Source organism: Etheostoma spectabile, chromosome 5 (genome assembly GCF_008692095.1).
Source record: "Etheostoma spectabile isolate EspeVRDwgs_2016 chromosome 5, UIUC_Espe_1.0, whole genome shotgun sequence".
In the NCBI taxonomy this organism is placed as follows: domain Eukaryota; kingdom Metazoa; phylum Chordata; class Actinopteri; order Perciformes; family Percidae; genus Etheostoma; species Etheostoma spectabile.
In genome coordinates, this window is record NC_045737.1 from 22,726,135 (window position 1) to 22,744,834 (window position 18,700).

The following is an 18,700-nucleotide window of genomic DNA, read 5'->3' on the forward strand; positions in this document are numbered from 1 at the left end:
TTACACAAAACAAAACAATGTCTGGTAAAAATGATTAATAAAGCTGTTTCATCTGATGGTTAGATATTAATGACACATGCTTATATTTCCTGAGGTGTAATGAAGACTAGTTCAGAAATCCCGATTTTATAAGTTGAGCTGACAAAAATATTCATCTCAATCTTCATATTTCTGAGGGCAGCAATGGATAACAATCCCAATATATATTATTAAGAAGCTCAAACAGCATGACACAGAAACAAAATGGTGAAATACTGTCCAATAGTCGTGGACCAACTGGCCTCAGCTCACCCATCTTTGACACCTGTTCCTTTTTAATGAGTCTGAGGGATCGTGTCCTCTGATTTGTAATATTAACACTGTTACAAGGCTAAGAATAACAGCATATAATCTTCAGGCTGAGCAGTGATCAAGTACAGTAATTGCAAAGAAAATAGAAGTTGAATCACTTCTTAATGAGGAGGGTTTGTTCATTCCTGCACTAAAAGTGTCTGATCCACCTTCTCCCTCTGTTTTCTCATAAATGTATGGTAAGCTACCAGAATGCTTTTGCCCAAAGACTGAGGATTAACGGGGTTATTAGTAAAATGATGCACAAAACATCTAGAATATTTTCATTTTAAGTAACGGTGCAGCCATATATATATATATATATATTGACAAATATATAATAAATTCTTCACTCAGCGAAAACCTCTTTATACACTAGCTACAGCACTTCTTATATATATATAAATATATATATAAATATATATAGTACAATACACTACTATGTATATAGTATATAGATTATGTCAGACATTTTTTTACTTGAAATGTACTTGTATTTGAAAATGGATGTAAAAGGGTTGAAGGTCATCCAGTGCCATTGTTATAATTAGTGATAATGATCAGTGACTGAAACAGAGATTACAGGTAGGCTACTGTAGCTCTCTCCAACCCTGAGAGAATGAAAGGGAGATCTTTGCTAACGTTGAATAATTGCTGACTACTGCTGTTTTTATCATGAGTGTGTACAGTTACAGGTTTTAGACATGTGAACTACGTGAAACAGGATAGCCGTGAGAACATCGTACAGAATGATAATGACACTCTACTCCTGAGCAGCAGAAATTTTCAAAAGCTACTAATTGTTCTGTCTGCTTTACAGACCTCTCACTGTAAGCCATACACAAATACATTTATAAAAAAATCACATCTGTAATCCAAATTAACACTTTTATTTAATAGGTAGGCTAGATTTTTAAATAGCCTACAAAACCTTGCCTCCTAAAACACATTTTGATGTGGTTAAGATGTGTTTATTTGGCAAATTTGTTATATTGTTATTCAGAATGTCATCCATAGGTTGTGATAACCAAAAGGTAGCCTGAGTAATTAGTGTAATAATTTTCAAAGGCTCTAAGATGTCATTTTATCATCTAAAAAAAGATCTAATTTTGTAAAGCTATTTTTCCTGCTTTTTTCTATTCTGTTGATTTGGTTTACTGCCTGTGTGACCCTTTATGGGGCCGCGAGCCCCAGTTTGGGAAGCACTAATTCAAATCAATTTTATATCATATTTTAAGGGATATTCTTACGTGTGTGTTCATATGTTTAGTTTCTAGTTTTCCCCCTTTGACTCCTTTAGGGGAAAAAGCACTGATTGCTTTAGCCTAGCTATCTGTTGTTCACACAAATAACGTTTATAGTATTTCTCTTATCTGCCTGTTTCGTAACGTTAGTGGAGGGCTGTAATGTAACGGGGCCTATTTGTTGTAAAATCACCCAATTTACTGACAGCTGTGTACTTATTTTATAACTAAAACTAGGATATCTGTTATTTAAATCATGTAAGTAGGCCATATTACCTCCTAAATCGTCCGCTAACGTTGGCGAAAATCGGGTTAAACTTTAACTCTCCCTGAGCTCGAGGGCACGAGGCGGAAGAGGTATGTTTTATTCACAAAACACACACACACACACACACACACAAAACACACGCGCACGTACACACAGAAGTCTCCACCAAAGGGCGAATACCTACAAAGTACATAGGACTTCTGGAGGCTAGATGAAGAACTAGTGGTAGGAAAAAGGAAAGAGAAAGAGCATCGAGTGCTCCTTTGTTTATTAGTGCGGGACGGTGAGCACTGCCCCGCCTCGTGCTAACGTTAACGTTAACGTTAGCGTTTTTAGTCCGAGAGGGAAACTTCTGCAGTTCCAAGACACGGAAACAACTAGGTAAGACACCCAGAAACACCAACCAGATGTACATGAGAGCAGCGACATCCGTTTGAAAGGACTGCATCTAAACAAACTTCTCCTGAGAAGAATTCGGTGGGTATAGCATTCTTATACTGCTGGCTAGTGTAGATAAAAATGAGACCTATGAACAATCACCTGCCAAACTGGCTGTTTGACTCATGTTGACTCATCAAGGGGTTATTTGACAGAAGGGTGCCTCATCCAGGGGCCTGACGCTGACTTCATCTGAATGTGTGTGTTGCAGTGTTTGATGCCAGCGGGATGGGGAACAGCAGCAGTGACAGGTCCAGCGGGGGGCCGGGGGACAGGTCCTACAGAGAGGGACAACAAGGAGGGAAAGAGGCCCGTCCCAACATCCTGCTAGACAGCACCGAGGACGGAGACCTTTTCCAGAGAGAAGATACAAAGGTATATTAAGCGAACAGTTGACTATATGTTATGATATCAGATAGCCTTTTAATAACCTAGGAGTCCCATATTTTGCACTATACTATTACCTTAGACTCAATAAGATGAAACCCATAAGGACCACAATAGTGTTCTGCATGTTTTTGCACAATATGAATTGCAGGTGACTAATGCCATCATTTTAAGTAGATTTTTAGTTTCATTTGCATGAGTTAGGAAATCCTTCATGTTGAAAAGTTAATATTGTCTACATCACTAATAGTCCCATACACCTGAAACAATACAGTGTGTTAAAAATGGGAGCAGGCTGTGGGAGAGACTAACTGTTCCTAAAGACATTATTTGAAAATGGTGCTTTCAGGTGCTGGTAGCACCTGACCCTAACCGACATACTGTCTTTTCACTGACAACGCTAAATTTCAGCTCTGTCATCTGAAATTTGAGAGTGCCAGTGGGCATTGCCTTGTCTTCCAGAAACTCAAACCTGTAGGAAAAACAAGAGAGCAAATGTGAGTCTTATAAAGAGGAGAATGGGATTTTAATTCCTTGAAATAAAAATAATATATAATAAAACAATCACATGGTATCTGAAAGTAAAGAAATCCATATTTTTTTAAAGGGTTGTGAGATTATTAACAAAAACATTCAAAATTACAGCCTGTGTGATGTGCAAAATACGTGTCAGAGATGTAGACGAGGCCATACATCCTGTATGTACAGGCAAAGTAAAAGAATCTTATGTCTATCATAAGCTATTCATGTGACCCAACTTACCTAACAACTCCAAGCAGAAACAAAATGTCCACAAAGCTTATGTGTGTTATGTCTGTTCTCGTGAGCTCTTATGAGAAAGACACACAAAACGAAGCGTTAAGCAAAGAGTTTGCAAGAAAAACTACTGTAGATGTTTCAAGCATCAAACACACAAACCAGCATGTTTAGCTCCCTGTCAGCCGGCCGTTCACTCAGGAAGTGTTGTGGCACAGAGGCAGAGGCTAAAGGTGTTCTCATTAACATGGCAACAATACATTGACATCATGCTGTCCAGGCTCCGCAGGAAATACAGGAATTTCTGGCCTGGCAGCAGGACCTCGCCAGTGATAGCAAATGTCCAACGCAGTCCAGACCGACTATGTTCAAGTGGCCGGGGGCCGCCAAGGAAGTCTTCGTGTCCGGCTCTTTTAACAACTGGGCCACCAAGATCCCTCTCAACAAAAGGTAGTTTGACTCGTGCAGAACACGTCACAAGACTGTACATCCTGTTTCTCTGTGTAACACAACGATGGTTGTCTTTTTAAACCCAGTCAGAAAAACTTTGTGGCTATCGTGGACCTGCCAGAGGGAGAACATCAGTACAAGTTCTGTGTAGACGGTCAGTGGACCTTGGATCCTACTGGGGTGAGTGGTAGCCTTTTTATGTTATATATATAATAACACATTATGTATCACCAATGTACTTGTATTTTTCCATGTTTGTACAAATGCCTACTCTACACTCACATATGTGTCCGTATCAAATTTCTGTTTAAACTCTCTGCCAGGCTGTGATGACGTCTAAAACGGGCACAGTTAATAATGTCATCGAGGTAAAGTCAAGCGACTTTGAAGTCTTTGATGCCCTCAGGATCGACTCTGAGGATTCTGCAGATATGTCAGGTACTTGCGCCCATATTGATTCATTGATAACTACTTTCAGACTGGCCAGATAATATTAAAAAGGGTTTTAAATGCTTTAAATACACCATATTAGAACAAATTACCTATGTGAAACCTAAACTGGTGCATAACTATATGCACCATATATACTATATGCCAATGCATATAGTATAGTTAGACCTACAGTATATGGTATATATATTTTGTTGAGTTGTGTACTTACATTATCCCACAAGTTTCCAACAATGTTCGAAGCCAGATAAAATCTGTCATTTTATTCAAGGTAGTAGTCTGTTTCGTTACTTTTTGTCGCCTTTCATATCTCCTTTGTGCACGCCTGCCTTTTCTCCTAGAGTTTATTAATTTCATTAATTGACTTTTTATCTAGTTTAAGACACTTATTAGATCTTGGTCATTTTTCACTGTATGTTTAAATCAGATGAAAGATGTTAGTCATCAGATGTCTGGATCTTAAGTCATCAGTGAAACAAGTTAAGCAAACGTCAGTGGCAGCTCGGGTTGTGGCCCCCTGTCTAGATGTCATGTGTTTGCTGTGAAGCATCGGATACACTGATCTTTACCGTGAAACTGCTTTATTCAGAGTTTTTACCCGTTTTAATTACCTGGTCGGTTTGATTTTTGAGAGTGCGAGACCTCTGTTGATAATTTACCTCTACGTAAAAACCTCCTGAACGATGAACAATGAACACTGACGGAATCCTATCCGGGAGAAGCTGACTGCAGTGATAGCAATGGTGGTGAAGACAACAACTCCCATGATCCCACCATACCTATTAAGTGTGATTTATGGTCCTGTGGAGGCTCCATGCACAGCTTTGCCATGGTTTACGCAAGTGGCCCAAAGTTTATACCTGCACGTTGGTGTGTGCGTTGATCTCTTTCAGAGAATAGCACAGCCGGCTTGTGTGTGCGTAGAGAGGTGGAGAATAGGTTCCGTATCTACACGTATCTTCAAACGTAGCCACGGCCTAGATTTCACACAGAAGCATGACTCACGCTTTAAAGTCACCAAACTGCGTCTTTTGTCATTGTTTTGACGGAGAGACCCGTAGCAGCAGAAAAATACATATTGTGCGTTTAAATTAACTATACGATTTTCAAACAATGTCTGATTACTTTTCAAATACATTGGATAAATCAGTGACATTAGCCTATTCTTTTGATTTAGAGCTGTATTTAAAACAGTCATGGATGCTGATTCTTTCCCAGAGCTGTCCAGTTCCCCTCCGGGCCCCTACCTACAGGATGCATATGTGATCAAGCCAGAAGACAAGATCAAGCATCCTCCCATCTTACCTCCCCACCTGCTGCAAGTGCTGCTCAACAAGGACACAGGAATCTCTGTAAGTATGCGCTCCGTGCTGGAATACATTCAATTCAGTTTACTTAAGTAGGGGACAGTGCAAATTAATAAAACACATGCTTTTACATGGGTTACAAATGCCAGAATCATTGTGCGTTCCATTAACCTCGGAACTCAGAAGCTGGGAATGACGTCACACCCGAGTTCAATGCGTTCCTTTTACATGTCGGATTTTTATTGTTTTTGTTAGCTCTAGCCATGTTAACCATTGTTAGCAATGCCAGTTTAAAGCACTACGCTGTTTCAGAATCAGAATCAGAATCAGAAATACTTTATTGATCCCCGAAGGGAAACTCTGTGTTACAGTTGCTCAGATATTAGAAATATGAGAAATATAGATAAAGAAATAAAGAAATCTAAGGAGTCTGGATATTTACATAGTTAAAGGTATATTATGATACAGTATTTACATAAATAACATAATTAAGGTGTTGCAATGGTGAAAAGTGAAAACATAATTAAGGGGAAAAAAAGGTGAAAAGTGAAAACAAAAAGTTTTTTGTTCAACCTAACAGCGCAATAACATGTTAATAACAACCTTGGATAGAAGATCGACAGCGCTGTGTACGACTGATTTAGTGAGACACAAATAAGATGGAAGTGCTTACTATACTATTATAACGTATGTATCTAGAGCTTTCAAAACTGATGCACGGAGCAGCCATGTTGGATTTTCTTTTTTTAGTTCAGCGTAATTGTTGGTTGTCTGAGGTCAGGATGAGTGTTTGCAACTTTGACCTTGAAAAATATGACTTCTGGGTACAAATGGAACGCCCTAGCCAAAAGGCCCCTGGCCTCGATGTTTAAAAAAGGATAACACTTAACATGCCCGTCCCCATGGTGCACAGCACTCTACAAGCCTTTTACATGCAATGTAACAATCCAATTCATCCTCTCTGTGAATCCTCATCAGTGTGACCCGACGCTGCTTCCAGAGCCCAACCATGTGATGCTCAGTCACCTGTACGCCCTCTCCATCAAGGTAAGCTATCTTTCTGGCACATATGTGCTTTTGTTATCACTGTCCCTCACAGTGTAACCAGGAGGAAATTATGGATCAACTCCCACTATCTGTGAGACAAAATGTCTTGGACAACACCAGAGGGATTTTAATCAAATCAATAGGACATGTATACCTGTCATTGGTCACCATAAAGGGACATAATGTGCTGCATGTCATGCATACAACATGCACAACATGTTGGACAACAGATATCTGTTTTGAAAAGACATAAATCTTCAGTGATCGTGAACTTTAATTTCTGTTGAATCTAAAAGTTAAATTCAAATGACTTTCTGTTATTTTCTGTTGTGAAGCAAGTTATTATTTTCTTACTTATTGTTATCCACAGTGTTAATTCTGCAGTGCACATTTTTATTTCCAGTATTTGCAATACTTTAACAATTTTCCTATCAAAATCTAAAAAAGAATGGAAATCATCTATACCGCCAACAGGCTCCACATGACTTTTTGGTATTATGATGTTTCTAAAAATAGAAAAAATCAAATACTCTCTTAGAGGATCAAACAGAACGTTTTACAAAACGTTTTTTTCTAGAACTGTAGAAAAAAACAGTGCAAAGTTCAGCTATAAACCTCATTGGTAGCCTTATACTCTTCTTGTCATTTGTCTTTTAGGATGGGGTGATGGTTCTCAGTGCAACGCACCGATACAAAAAGAAGTACGTGACCACTCTTCTCTACAAGCCAGTATAATCCACAGAGCCTTTGTCCGGCCTCTTATTGACATGCTAATAATTCATCTGTTGTTGTACACAGCTGCTGCTTGGATTGTTTTGTTAAAACCGCACAGTGATATCTTCCTGGTATCAATTTAAAACATTTGTGAAATCTTTTTTTTTCTTTACTGTGCTGTAATCTTACATTTTAAAAAACATTTTAAAGTTAAACTTGCTGCACAAAGTTTGTCAATGTATGATCCAACCATAACTCCAACCTAAAGCTTCCTTTTTTTTTTTATTTTATAAGTCAGTATCAAACAAAAACTCCAAGAGACACGAGAGCAACAGATGGATGTTTTTGATATTTTGACTCTTACCTCATATGACCCACATTTGTGACCTGGAATTGTAAGAAACTCGATGGTGAATTGGTACAATAAGCACAGCTGCAACCTCTGCTTCACATGCTCTCCATACGTGAGCAAACAGACACAAGGACATGCAGAGGTTGGAATTCAAATGAAAGGCTTCACACAGAGAATCTCACTTGCCTGTTTTATTTCAAACTGATGTCTTTGTACAAAATCAGACTCCTTTTGCATTCGGTTATGTGTCAAAACAATTATAAAGAAATTAATAATGTCAAAGAAATTTGTTAGAAATCTCACTGTGTGTGTGTGTGTGTGTGTGTGGGTGTGTGTGGGGGTGTGGGGGTGGGGGTGTGGGGGTGTGTGTGTGTGTGGTGAATTGTTTAACTTAGTCGACACAGTGGACTTTGGGATCGATGTTCTTGTTTTCGGGGTTGTATGTGGACTGAGCGAAGCAGTGAGCCGCTACCCGGTCGCACTCACACACGGCAGCCTGGCACTTATTGTTGGTTGCTGCTGAGACAGAATAGAGTCAGGGAATTGAGAGATAGCTGCTTAATATTAACAAATCGTGAAACTCACTCACACACTATCACAAAGCTTAAGTGTAAAGATTGCAGTACTGTTTGTTTGTAGTGTAGGTACTCCCAACTGGTTGTGTAATGCCTATAATGTAGCTTTTTAAATAAAGTTGTTGTGTATAGTACACTCAGTGTGCAAATGCAGCTTTTTTTTAAATTATTCTGTGTTTGCAGTAAAGCTACAGTCTGCTTTTTACAGAATACGGTCAATACTGTACTTTTAACCAGCCATATCCACACAAAATCTGGATTTAAAAACTTCTTTGGACAGCCCCTAGTCTAAATGAATGCCGTCCTTGTTAAGTGGGGTCACAGTCTTACCTGAGCAGGTCACTTGTTGGTTTGAGCAGGTGAAGTCATAAACTAGAACATAGGGAAGGTCCGCAATAGCCGTGCACCCTGGAGCCTTTCTGCTTGCTTGATAGCATTTGTCATGAACTTCACAGCACCTATAAGAATACAGGAGGGAAAGGGTGCATGCTTGAATAAAACTCCTAAGGTTTTTTTGTATATAATTATTTTGTTATACTGGTAAACAAAATTGGGCAACGTTTGTTTCCTACATGTCCAATTCATCCAGAGGTCTTCCCTTCCCCCCGAAGCCGCACCAGCATCCGTAATTGTTGTACTGTAGGGGGTTAACGCCAGGCTGGACGCAAGGGATCATCTGCCCAAACTGCCATACGGCCTTGGGCAGCAGCGCACCACTGGCCGCACAAGCTGGTAAAGACATGTGAGTGATGAACAAATCAGGAGAAAAGGAATAGTCTTTATAAAAAATAAAACTACACAATTTTTAGAGGTTGATTAAAAAAAAGCCTAAAGAGTAGTAAAGATCATTTCACAATCAGCCCCTGTTTACAATAAATGATATTTTAAAGAGAGATACATATTGACAGCTCTTTCGGTCTTACCCGTGAGAAGCAGCAGCAGCAGAGGAGTTGTCAGATTCATGGCTACAGTCCGAAAACCCTGAATTCTGGCGCAGGCTGTTCTAATGACAGGAGGTGAGGAGAGGAAACTGGAGATAAGGGGAGGGGGAGGGGGCCTTTAAATCGGGTTACTTTACATCTTTCAAAGTTTCTCCTTGAGAATTTTGTTCACCTCGTAATGTATTTTAACACCTTCAATTACAAGTTTGACAATTTCCAAATCAAACATGTTAACAGTCTTCAGCGATCAGTCAGTCCTCTCATTTTATGTCTCTTTTTCTTTAAAAAGGGAAGCAGTCAAAAGCAAGAGCGAACAAGAACAAGACTGGCAGCTCAAACTTTGTTCTCACAAAAGCACTTTTTTTACTTCATCATTGTACTGATTGCGTCATCACCTCTAATGAGCAGTTCAGTGTTTTACACGACCTCCACTCGTGCCCTGTAGGGTATTAAATGTCCCTGCACATCAGCTGTCCAATCATAAATTAATCAGATGCATTTATGGACAATATAGGAACAGACATTTTCAAAATCTTGTTCAAGTTAGGGCTTGGGTGACTAACTAATAGTTGATCAGCTATTCTTGCTATGTGCCAAATCTTCTAACAAAGGCTGTAAGAATGAATAATATTTCAATAGAATATATAGTTGTTGAAGGTCTGTTAACGTTAGTGTTGAATGTCTTTTTGTTACCACCTTGTTCTACATAAAAAAGTCAGGCTGCAATCCATCTTTCATCCTGTCTAAGGTCAGATATCCACAGGAAATACAACATGACAAGGACTCATTTATTCTCCGCTCACAGGTTAGGCAGTACAAATATTTCCTTTTGATCATTTTACTTTGTTCTTTTAATTTCCTAATCAAAGTATTCCCTGATCTATACGGCCTTTTCTTTCGTTTACTCTGCCCTCATTCGGGTTTGCTTTTTCCTTCTTTAAATAGAAGTTAAATTCTAAATAACTTTCCAACCCACAGCTGTGTAAATAGCAAGCATCTGCCAGAGTTCCCACGACTTTCCACTGCACGTTACTCAAGTTGTGTCAAGTGTTTTATGTAACACAAAACAGTATATGATACACGACCAACATGACCAAAATAATTAACCAAATAAGCATTAGTGTGTGTGTGTATGTACATATGTCTGTGTACTGTGTATATACTGTTTTTATAGAACACAATTATGCACGGTATAATGTGCAGTGAAAGTTGTTCTCTGCATTTTTTAATTAGGACAAACTCCAGTTGTAATGCCAGTACCTAAAGCAAGGGCAATGGCAGGAGTTACCCAGCATGCATGTCTTTATGGTGCGAGGAAACCTGAGCACCTGGAGGGAATCCAACGCAAACACGGGGAGAACATGCAAACTCCACACAGAAAGACCTGCCCGGACTGGAAATCCAACCTGGGAATCGAACCAATCCGCGCTGGGCTGCCACATGTATTTACTACACAAGTGTAAACATACATATTGCATAATGTATAGAGTAAGGGATTGGGTGGCTCTTGGCAATTGGCCAAAAAAGAGCCACTTTTCAATTACAGGGGTCTGTAAAAGGCTATAGCTTTCTTCTCCTCTTCATCACCTGTGAATGCAAGATGCGTCTGACTCACCCCCTGCTCATCCTGGTGCTCAGCCTCCCAGCCTGTGAGTACTTTGAGAGTTATGGATGATTGATCAGCATCAGAGAAATTTTGATTTCATGGTGGTTTTGCTTCGACTGAGATGTCTCCAGTTTGTCTCATAGTGCTGTGTTACAGAGCTGTGTGGCAATTCAGGGCGATGTCCCTCTGCACTGTACCTGACACATGGCCGTATTGGAGTACGTTGACTATGGCTGCTAATGTGGCGTGGGAGGCTCTGGCACACCTGTTGATGAGCTTGATAGGTAACAGGGCGTGATGGTGTATGTGCTATTCTGAAAGTCCCCAAACTCAATCGGACATAAAACGTCAAACCACAATAAAAACTAACACATTTTCTGTGTTAGTTTTTTCATTTTGGGTTTCACTTTCCCTCCAATATTATTATCAACATAAAAAAGACACCTGGACTCGGACAAGACCAAAAGCCATATTGGGCAAGACCAGTGGCTGAAACTGAGACAAGTCCGAGTCCAAATGCTAGCGAGTCCGAGACAAGTCAGAGACCACAGAAAAACAGTCTAAAATCTGGACTCGAGTACTACAGCCCTGCCTTGGACTCTAGAAAAATGCGTTGTGCACGTTCAGTATTCTTTGACATTTTATAGACTGAACAATTAATCGAGTAATTAATCAGCAAAGTAATCTACAATGTTCATTAATCACATTCCTATTTACAGTAATTTAAAAACTCTCCTCAAACTCAAGAAAGAATGACATTGAAGCTCAACAGCAAGAGCGTCACTTGCCAGGGTGAGTGATCAACAACGCTTCCAAACACAAGCGTTTTCAGTAATGACATAACATTAAGTTACACGTTCTCTAACTGAAATATTTGAAATGATGGTGGATAATGAATTAAAAATGTTGTGTAATCTCTTCTCTGTTTCTTTCTTCTGTTCCTTCACCTCCCTCACTCTGCTGCTGCTGCTCTCCTCCATCTCTCTCGTTTAGATGACAACAACCCTGTGAGAGGTTCATTTGTGAGTGTGATAGGAAAGCAGCCATGTGTTTCGCCAAGGCAGATTATAATGATATGATATATGAATGATATACCTTCCCAGCGAACACTGAAAGTAGGCCGAGGGACTCAGAGAGAAACACGCAGAAGAGTGTCTTTATTTGAAATCATCAAGTGTCATTGTATTCATAGTTACTGTTACATTGTCTCCAACAAATGCCACGCACATGCGATTTATATGCAATTTTTATCCCTTTTTGTGACTCTCAAAATTAATAAATTGATATCAAAAACATCATTTCCTTCAGTCTTAATTTGAGCCATTATTTTCCAACTCCAACATATCAGACCTGTCAAGTTGGTGACGGTTCAGAGGCTCGAACAGGTTCACTGTCTCTCACATCACACCTTGGTTTCACAGATGTACGGATACCGCAGGTTGCAGTCTGCATCATTCCACATCTTGCGTTTGCGTCTCTCAGAAGCGTGAATCTGCCCACAGTCCTCTCCGTTCTCTCTGTAGTCCCAGTTGTCAGGCTGACCCTTATCCCAGAAACTGAACGCAAACAGAGGAAGGAAGAGATATTCATACTGTATACATGTCTTACATATAGTGCAGATTCCAAAATTTACCAGCCACTCAAAAATAATAAAAACATTTTGTTGGTGAGTAAAGCCAATCTAACAGCCACTTGTATATTTTAACAGCCACCCTGATATAGGCTAACATATCAAAACAAGCATTTTCTGTTTCTCTCACGTTGGATTGGAATTGATGTCAGTTCCATCCACCCAGCTCCAGTGCCCCTCGTGTTCTCGCTCCACAAGTCCAATCCAATAGTTATATCTGATTTCAACTATTTCTGAAATGTAGTCCTAGAAAAAAAAAAAATCAACAGGTTATTTAAGGCCTTTGTTGATTCTGGGAAACATTATGCTGTGTGTGTGTGTGCTGCTTATCAGAGCTCTGTATTTACACATGGAGCCTCACAGTAGACTTTAAAAAAAAGACAGCTCAACTCAAGATGTATGGAAACCAAAGCTCACCAGTTCCTCCACGTTGTTCATAACTACCAGGTGTGCTCCGTGTGTTCGACATTGCTCCTCTGCTTTGCTCCAGGTTTCAGCGGTCCTGGATAGCAGGTAGCAGCTCCTCTGGAAAGACACCCATCCATTTTTGCATGTTCCTGGTTTGATGAAGATAGTCAAGAGAGTCCGTTTTTGAAAAAACAACAACACTGAATTCTGATTGTATTGGTATATTAAGGATTCACTGTTTACCTTGAACTGGGACATGTTCCTGTAAGGAGACCTCCTGCACAGTTGTTGCACCTGAAATTTGGAAGCCACAAACTTTAAAACAAAAGTAGCACAGAGGGCATCAATTGCACATCATTATGTCCAAAGATGAAACCATTTCATGACCTGAACTGAACGATGAAGTTGTTCCTCCATTGCTGATTCTCTCAAGGCTTAGTTTGACGTCAGCAATTCCCTTGTTTAACTGGGAGACTTTAAGATACAACAATTGTTATATGATAAGACAAAGACTGGAAACTGTATTCATGAATCAGCGTCACTGGGGAGTTTAAAGGCGTACATCTTATCCCAGTGAGCATCAGCAGAGTTAACAGCAGCAGCAGCAGCCCTCCATACAGGACAGAAACCACTATCCTGCTCCGACCTGCAGACACTTAGACACAGGTTTTAAAGTGTAAAGTGACATCTGAAATGGTATAATCAAAATGGAATGAAGTGTACATGTTTTACCCGTTTGGGCATTCGCTTTGTGCTCTTCCTGGACAAAGCTGTTATCAGACGACCCAAACTGGTGATACTGAGCCTCCATTACTGAAAGAGAGACACACTTTTTTTTTTTAACTTTTTAATGCAGTTAATATAAACTAATATTTCTAACTGGGCTATATTGCTGTAATTTGAAAGTTATGAAAAGTATTCAGTCCATTAAGTCTTTTTGAGATTCTCGGCAAATAAGAGGTTAACTAAAGTTTGTTTTCAAGCCCAATATGTTAACTATTAACGGCTCAATAAATACAGAATTAGAGAATTCTGCCATTAAATACTGTATAATACACAAATATGTTCAAATATATATACTGATAAATTGACCCAATGCTTTGCTAAAATTTGAATCATGATCTCAAAACAAACAACTATTCAGTGTATAATTCATAATTACAAAAACAATTTATCACTTACCGTCATCAAGAACCAGAATCTCTCTGAATCTCTAAGGGTTGGACTCTGACCATGAGATCACTCAAAGTCCTCCCCTTTAAAGAGAAACACGTTCAGTGTTCAATTTCAATGATAGAAGAGGTTACTATAACTATTCAGTTATAATTTATCATTATCTTCTGCCAAATTATCAAACAATAGGTTGTCTTCCCTGTCATGTGTTAGATGTTTACCTGACATGTAGGAAATCATGTAAATGGGTGCATACAAGTGTGTCAGAATGCTAGAATGCAGGAAATTAGTCTTTGATGCTCAGAATTTTCAGAAATGTATATATAATTCTGAAATATATATATATATATATTTATCATATATATATATATATTTTGTGACAGATACATTACAAAAATGACATGTTGGAAATTATGTAAATTGGTGCATAAAAGTGTGTCAGAATGCAAGAATGCAAGAAATTAAGTCTTTGATGCTCAGAATCTCCTTGGGGGACGACACCCCCCCACTATGATATATATCTCTCTATATATATATATATCTCTCTCTATATATATATATATAGATATGTATATATAGTAAAGTATACCCCACACATAACTGAATTTAGTGATATCATACATATTAAATAACTATTGGGACAGATACATTACAAAGATGAATGTCCTTCTCATTATCATTTGAATTACCACTACGTATGTCTGTGAGTGAAAACCGGCTGCGCCATTCCAGTGGTTTACAATCCTGCTTTGCCTTTGACTTAATACAATCGCTTATCTAAGAGAGCATTTCATTCAAAGAGTGATTTTCTCTTCACAGATTGTTTTATTTGGATTGGTATTAGAGGCCTAATTAGTGACAATCACAAGAAAACATGAATAATCAACATCATTTTGTTTGGCAAATAATGTTTATGTGATCATTGTGCCTTCATGCGCCTTCATGTGGGGCCTGACCCCCAGGTTAAGAACTATTGCATTAGGATACGCAGTGGGAACTTCACATTTAGTTAGATACAGATGATTCACACAGTATATCACAACTCCAGGATACTTCCTATTGCCTGCATTTATATATATATATATATATATATATATATATATTATTATATATATATATATATATATATGAATATATATATGAATACCGGGATTGATATGGTAAAACAAGTGAAATCACTTTGCATCTGTGTATTTCACAATTACTGTCAGACACTTCAATTAACACTGATGTCATAGGACCAAAACAACTAGACTAAGTCAAAAACATTGCCAACAGAAACGTGTTTGCACTGCTCTGCCTTAAATTACATTCAGACACTATCTGCTGCCTGAGGACACAAGACCACCTCATCTCATTCCTTCGAGTGCCAATTTTGCATTCATATTTATTGCAATTACCTTGTCTCCTCTCCTCACTTTATTTGTGACTATTTTTAGCTGAAGACCTGAAAGCCAGTAGGCTACAATAGTCAGAAAGACAGCCAACGTGAGTTTTTCTCACAGGTGTTTATACTGTCTGTAGTTCACAGTCTCGCCACTTGATGGACCAGTAGAGCCGTCTGGCCTCCACCACGTGACACCCATGGTGACGCATCTACACCACAGACAGAGATCTATATCTTTAACTGTCTATTCTCTGTACAAATTCTTTCCGGTCTCTGTGCATCTCTCAGAAAGGAAAATGGCGGCTCTCGGACGCTTCTCGCAAATGTTGCTGAGGTCTTCTTTGACCCAGACCCGGCGTCAGCTTTCTGCTGCCGCTGCCGGACACGGGGACCAGGCAGGTAATTGTACCACCTTTTTTTTTTTTCTCTGGTTGTATTTATTGTCATTTATTTCTGACGTTTTGACAGTGACCTTGCTGAGCTAACTTTAGCTATTTTAGCATTAGCAGTGCTAGCTTAACATCCTTGAGCGGACTGCTGCACATAGAAGAAGCTGCTCAAAACAATAGCTTTATAACCTGAAGAGATGCCATAATTTCAGCTTGACACCATATTAAAACACTTACCAGTCACCCTCAAAGTCTCATTGCAATTTCAATTTACTTTAGTTTGTTATTTACATTGCTTGAAAGTGGAGCAGTGTCACAAACACGTCCTGCAAGCTAAAGAGTCACACTCAATCAGGTCAATACTCGTAACGTTAACTTTACCTATCGTAATAAATGTTTCCCCAACTTATATAATGTAATAATAAACGGTTCACAAAACTAGTAAGGGATGGAACAATTAACACAAGTTATGTACCTATACATTTTTTAAATGTAACGTCACATCGGGCGGAAAGAAAGGGGGTTTGTTAGACTCAAGAAAAATGTGAATGTCTGATTGCTATTACTCGGTAAAAGAATCAAATACACAATAATTAGCTAGTGAGATGCTCAGACCTTTTTAAAGGCAGTCAAAAAGCTTTGAGTTGAATGTCACCTTAGTTAACAGCATGCCGAGATAGCTTGATATAACTTGCTACCTAGATGATCACCAAGCAGCACATGTAATCAGTCGAAAGATATTAAGTTAGCATTAACTTTTAAACAAAGCTCCCCGTTTGATACGTATTTTTGGATAAAAATGCATGCTGGACCGGATGAACATGTTCTAAAATTAGAAGATTATGCTTTTCTGAGTTATACAGGGAACACATTTTGCATCACAAATGTAATTGTTGTCTTACTTTGCAGACAATCAGAAACTGTGCTGCCTTCTCAACCCTGCTTCTGAATCGTTTCTATTAATACCTACTAGGATTGTCCATAATGTGTGCGTTTGCATCCTTTTGATAATCAGTCCTGAAAATGCCACTCCGGGTTTATGAATCTGCTTGTGTGGGTTATATTCCAAACTGCATTCTTTCTATGTGCATCTTACTGTAAAGATTACATTCTGTGTAATAGCACCAGGTCTCTTCACATTTATGTTGTCCAACATTTGTTGCTTGGTGGGTACATATTTAAAAATAATGTAAAGTCACTAAAAAGCACTTTAACTCTTAACAGTTTCTATTTTTTTTGACTAACTAATTATTAATGTCTTTCTCTTCCAGCTAGGACTTGGAAGATCCTCACTTTCGTGGTTGCCCTGCCCGGTGTTGCGGTGTGCATGTTGAACATGTACCTGAAAGAGCAGCAGCATAGCCATGAACAGCCAGAGTTTGTCCCTTACAGCCACCTTCGCATTCGCAGCAAGGTTTGACTTTATGCGACTTAAATCATTCACATTCCAAAATGATCGTCTTAAGTGTCACATTCATCAATACTTTTACTTAATTATGTGTTGCTTTATTTATTTTTCTTACAGCGTTTCCCTTGGGGAGATGGCAACAAATCCCTTTTCCACAACTCACACTTGAATGCCCTTCCTGACGGCTATGAGGGCCACGATGAGTAAACCCTCCATCCAGACCTCCTAAACTGGCACAGGGACCAGTCCTCCCTCAGTGTTTGTTACTGGACCACACTTCCATTTACAGTTTAGTCTTCATTGTTGTTGCGTTGACCTCTGTGCTCTCGACATGGGGCACCCAAACCGACAGTTCCTTTACTCTGGACCATTAAGTGAAACAGACTTGACAGACTTGAAACAGAATTAACATAAATAAAGTAACTATTATCTCAATTCATGTTTTTTTTTTTTTTTTTCTTGTGTTGATGTAATGTACTGTTCCAGGGTTTTCACCTTCAAAGAAATAGGCCATTTTTACAGCCAACATTATGACCAGAGTGAAAGCATGTGTAAATAATAAATGATAGTGGAATTCTATTCAGCTACTCCAGTTTCAGGATCCTGGGATGGTACACGCTGGCTCACTTTCAAGTCAATTTCATTTATATATACATGTCCTTTGCGACCCTTGCGTTGGCAATAGATGTGTGTAAATGAAAACAAACTGTTCTTATATAGCGCTTTTCTATTCTAAATGACTACTCAAAGCACTTTTACATAGTGCAAGAACCATTTACCATGCACACACATTTGCACACTGTGGCCGAGGCTGCTGTACAAGGTGCCACCTCATCAGATAAACACTCGCACACATTTACACACCAATGGGGGCAACTCGAGGTTCAGTGTCTTGCCAAAGGATAATTTGACATGGGACGGCAGGGATCGAACCACCAACCTTCCGATTGGCTGGCAACTGCTCTACCACTGAGACACAGCCGCCCTGAATAGACCAATGTAATACAATTACTATATGTATGATCCATATGATACACTTATACATTTGTAATGTATCATTTTATAATGTCGAAAAAAATATGTGAACATTGGAAATAGATGGATCCAAGGGTGTGTCTCACAACCTTATCTGCACCATGGAACCTGGAAAGAGTAAAATGATACACACGTACAGTATAAGAAGCAAAACTGAAGCACATCATTCCCACAGGAGAGTGAAACATAAGAGTAGAGGCTGAACCTCCTGGAGGATGGGGATACAAAGGGGAGAGTCCTGATTGGACTATTATGTTTAAGAAGTTAACTGTCTGCCATGACTTACTGAGATAATTAAAACCACTGTTTTCCAATCACACTTTGTATTTAATTTAAGACCCTGCAGATCCTTGGTTCACCCAATTCAATTAGATTTCAATTTTATTTATAGTATCAATTCATAAC

General features: G+C 39.0%; 5 protein-coding genes across 9 annotated transcripts; 3 read left to right on the top strand and 2 right to left on the bottom strand.

Moving 5' to 3' along the window:
- Positions 1-1,910: 1,910 nt before the first annotated feature.
- Positions 1,911-7,669, top strand: prkab1b (protein kinase, AMP-activated, beta 1 non-catalytic subunit, b). 2 transcript variants are annotated; one of them, XM_032517375.1, is made up of 8 exons: positions 1,911-1,931; positions 2,492-2,655; positions 3,704-3,873; positions 3,960-4,053; positions 4,197-4,311; positions 5,542-5,675; positions 6,609-6,677; positions 7,335-7,669. In XM_032517375.1, exons 2-8 carry the CDS (start codon positions 2,509-2,511, stop codon positions 7,410-7,412), a joined length of 807 nt encoding a protein of 268 aa, XP_032373266.1. In that variant the 5' UTR covers positions 1,911-1,931; positions 2,492-2,508; the 3' UTR covers positions 7,413-7,669. The 2 variants fall into 2 exon arrangements, with proteins under 2 accessions (XP_032373266.1, XP_032373265.1); XM_032517374.1 differs by lacking the exon at positions 1,911-1,931 and adding an exon at positions 1,968-2,319.
- Positions 7,670-7,919: 250 nt separating this feature from the next.
- Positions 7,920-9,501, bottom strand: LOC116690410 (phospholipase A2, minor isoenzyme). Its single transcript, XM_032517384.1, has 4 exons — positions 9,242-9,501; positions 8,891-9,047; positions 8,649-8,776; positions 7,920-8,259 (listed from the first exon to the last, which is right to left on the bottom strand). Exons 1-4 carry the CDS (start codon positions 9,279-9,281, stop codon positions 8,135-8,137), a joined length of 450 nt encoding a protein of 149 aa, XP_032373275.1. The 5' UTR covers positions 9,282-9,501; the 3' UTR covers positions 7,920-8,134.
- A 1,125-nt stretch (positions 9,502-10,626) lies between these two features.
- On the top strand, positions 10,627-12,152 carry LOC116689390 (phospholipase A2-like). Its single transcript, XM_032515917.1, is given in 3 exon segments — positions 10,627-11,074; positions 11,077-11,149; positions 11,865-12,152. Coding segments are annotated over 3 exon segments (252 nt in total). The 5' UTR covers positions 10,627-10,986; the 3' UTR covers positions 11,956-12,152.
- On the bottom strand, positions 12,128-14,151 carry asgrl1 (asialoglycoprotein receptor-like 1). 4 transcript variants are annotated; one of them, XM_032517381.1, is made up of 8 exons: positions 14,086-14,151; positions 13,636-13,716; positions 13,466-13,558; positions 13,291-13,377; positions 13,147-13,197; positions 12,913-13,052; positions 12,626-12,741; positions 12,128-12,421 (listed from the first exon to the last, which is right to left on the bottom strand). In XM_032517381.1, the coding sequence occupies exons 2-8, from the start codon at positions 13,712-13,714 to the stop codon at positions 12,268-12,270; spliced, it is 720 nt and encodes a 239-aa protein (XP_032373272.1). In that variant the 5' UTR covers positions 13,715-13,716; positions 14,086-14,151; the 3' UTR covers positions 12,128-12,267. The 4 variants fall into 4 exon arrangements, with proteins under 4 accessions (XP_032373272.1, XP_032373270.1, XP_032373271.1 ...); XM_032517379.1 differs by having other exon boundaries at positions 13,147-13,203; positions 13,279-13,377; XM_032517380.1 differs by having other exon boundaries at positions 13,147-13,203; positions 13,279-13,377; positions 13,466-13,549; positions 14,086-14,139.
- Positions 14,152-15,653: 1,502 nt separating this feature from the next.
- cox6a1 (cytochrome c oxidase subunit 6A1) lies at positions 15,654-17,690 on the top strand. The gene is made up of 3 exons (XM_032517385.1): positions 15,654-15,862; positions 17,124-17,266; positions 17,378-17,690. The coding sequence occupies exons 1-3, from the start codon at positions 15,661-15,663 to the stop codon at positions 17,465-17,467; spliced, it is 435 nt and encodes a 144-aa protein (XP_032373276.1). The 5' UTR covers positions 15,654-15,660; the 3' UTR covers positions 17,468-17,690.
- The last annotated feature ends 1,010 nt before the right edge of the window (positions 17,691-18,700 follow it).

What these genes read in the sequence shown, in the direction of transcription:
- prkab1b (XM_032517375.1), top strand. Translation starts at nt 2,509, where the DNA reads ATGGGGAACAGCAGCAGTGACAGGTCCAGCGGGGGGCCGGGGGACAGG. An exon ending in ACAAGGACACAGGAATCTCT is followed by an intron (nt 5,676 to 6,608) that starts GTAAGTATGCGC and finishes AATCCTCATCAG; the next exon opens with TGTGACCCGACGCTGCTTCC. An exon ending in TGTACGCCCTCTCCATCAAG is followed by an intron (nt 6,678 to 7,334) that starts GTAAGCTATCTT and finishes TTTGTCTTTTAG; the next exon opens with GATGGGGTGATGGTTCTCAG.
- LOC116690410 (XM_032517384.1), bottom strand. Translation starts at nt 9,281, where the DNA reads ATGAATCTGACAACTCCTCTGCTGCTGCTGCTTCTCACGG. An exon ending in GCTGCTGCTGCTTCTCACGG is followed by an intron (nt 9,048 to 9,241) that starts GTAAGACCGAAA and finishes TGTCTTTACCAG; the next exon opens with CTTGTGCGGCCAGTGGTGCG. An exon ending in CCTCTGGATGAATTGGACAT is followed by an intron (nt 8,777 to 8,890) that starts GTAGGAAACAAA and finishes GTATTCTTATAG; the next exon opens with GTGCTGTGAAGTTCATGACA.
- asgrl1 (XM_032517379.1), bottom strand. Translation starts at nt 13,714, where the DNA reads ATGGAGGCTCAGTATCACCAGTTTGGGTCGTCTGATAACAGCTTTGTC. An exon ending in CAAAGCGAATGCCCAAACGG is followed by an intron (nt 13,559 to 13,635) that starts GTAAAACATGTA and finishes CCTGTGTCTAAG; the next exon opens with TGTCTGCAGGTCGGAGCAGG. An exon ending in TGAACAACGTGGAGGAACTG is followed by an intron (nt 12,742 to 12,912) that starts GTGAGCTTTGGT and finishes TTTTTTTTCTAG; the next exon opens with GACTACATTTCAGAAATAGT.
- cox6a1 (XM_032517385.1), top strand. Translation starts at nt 15,661, where the DNA reads ATGGTGACGCATCTACACCACAGACAGAGATCTATATCTTTAACTGTC. An exon ending in CGGACACGGGGACCAGGCAG is followed by an intron (nt 15,863 to 17,123) that starts GTAATTGTACCA and finishes TTTCTCTTCCAG; the next exon opens with CTAGGACTTGGAAGATCCTC. An exon ending in ACCTTCGCATTCGCAGCAAG is followed by an intron (nt 17,267 to 17,377) that starts GTTTGACTTTAT and finishes TTTTTCTTACAG; the next exon opens with CGTTTCCCTTGGGGAGATGG.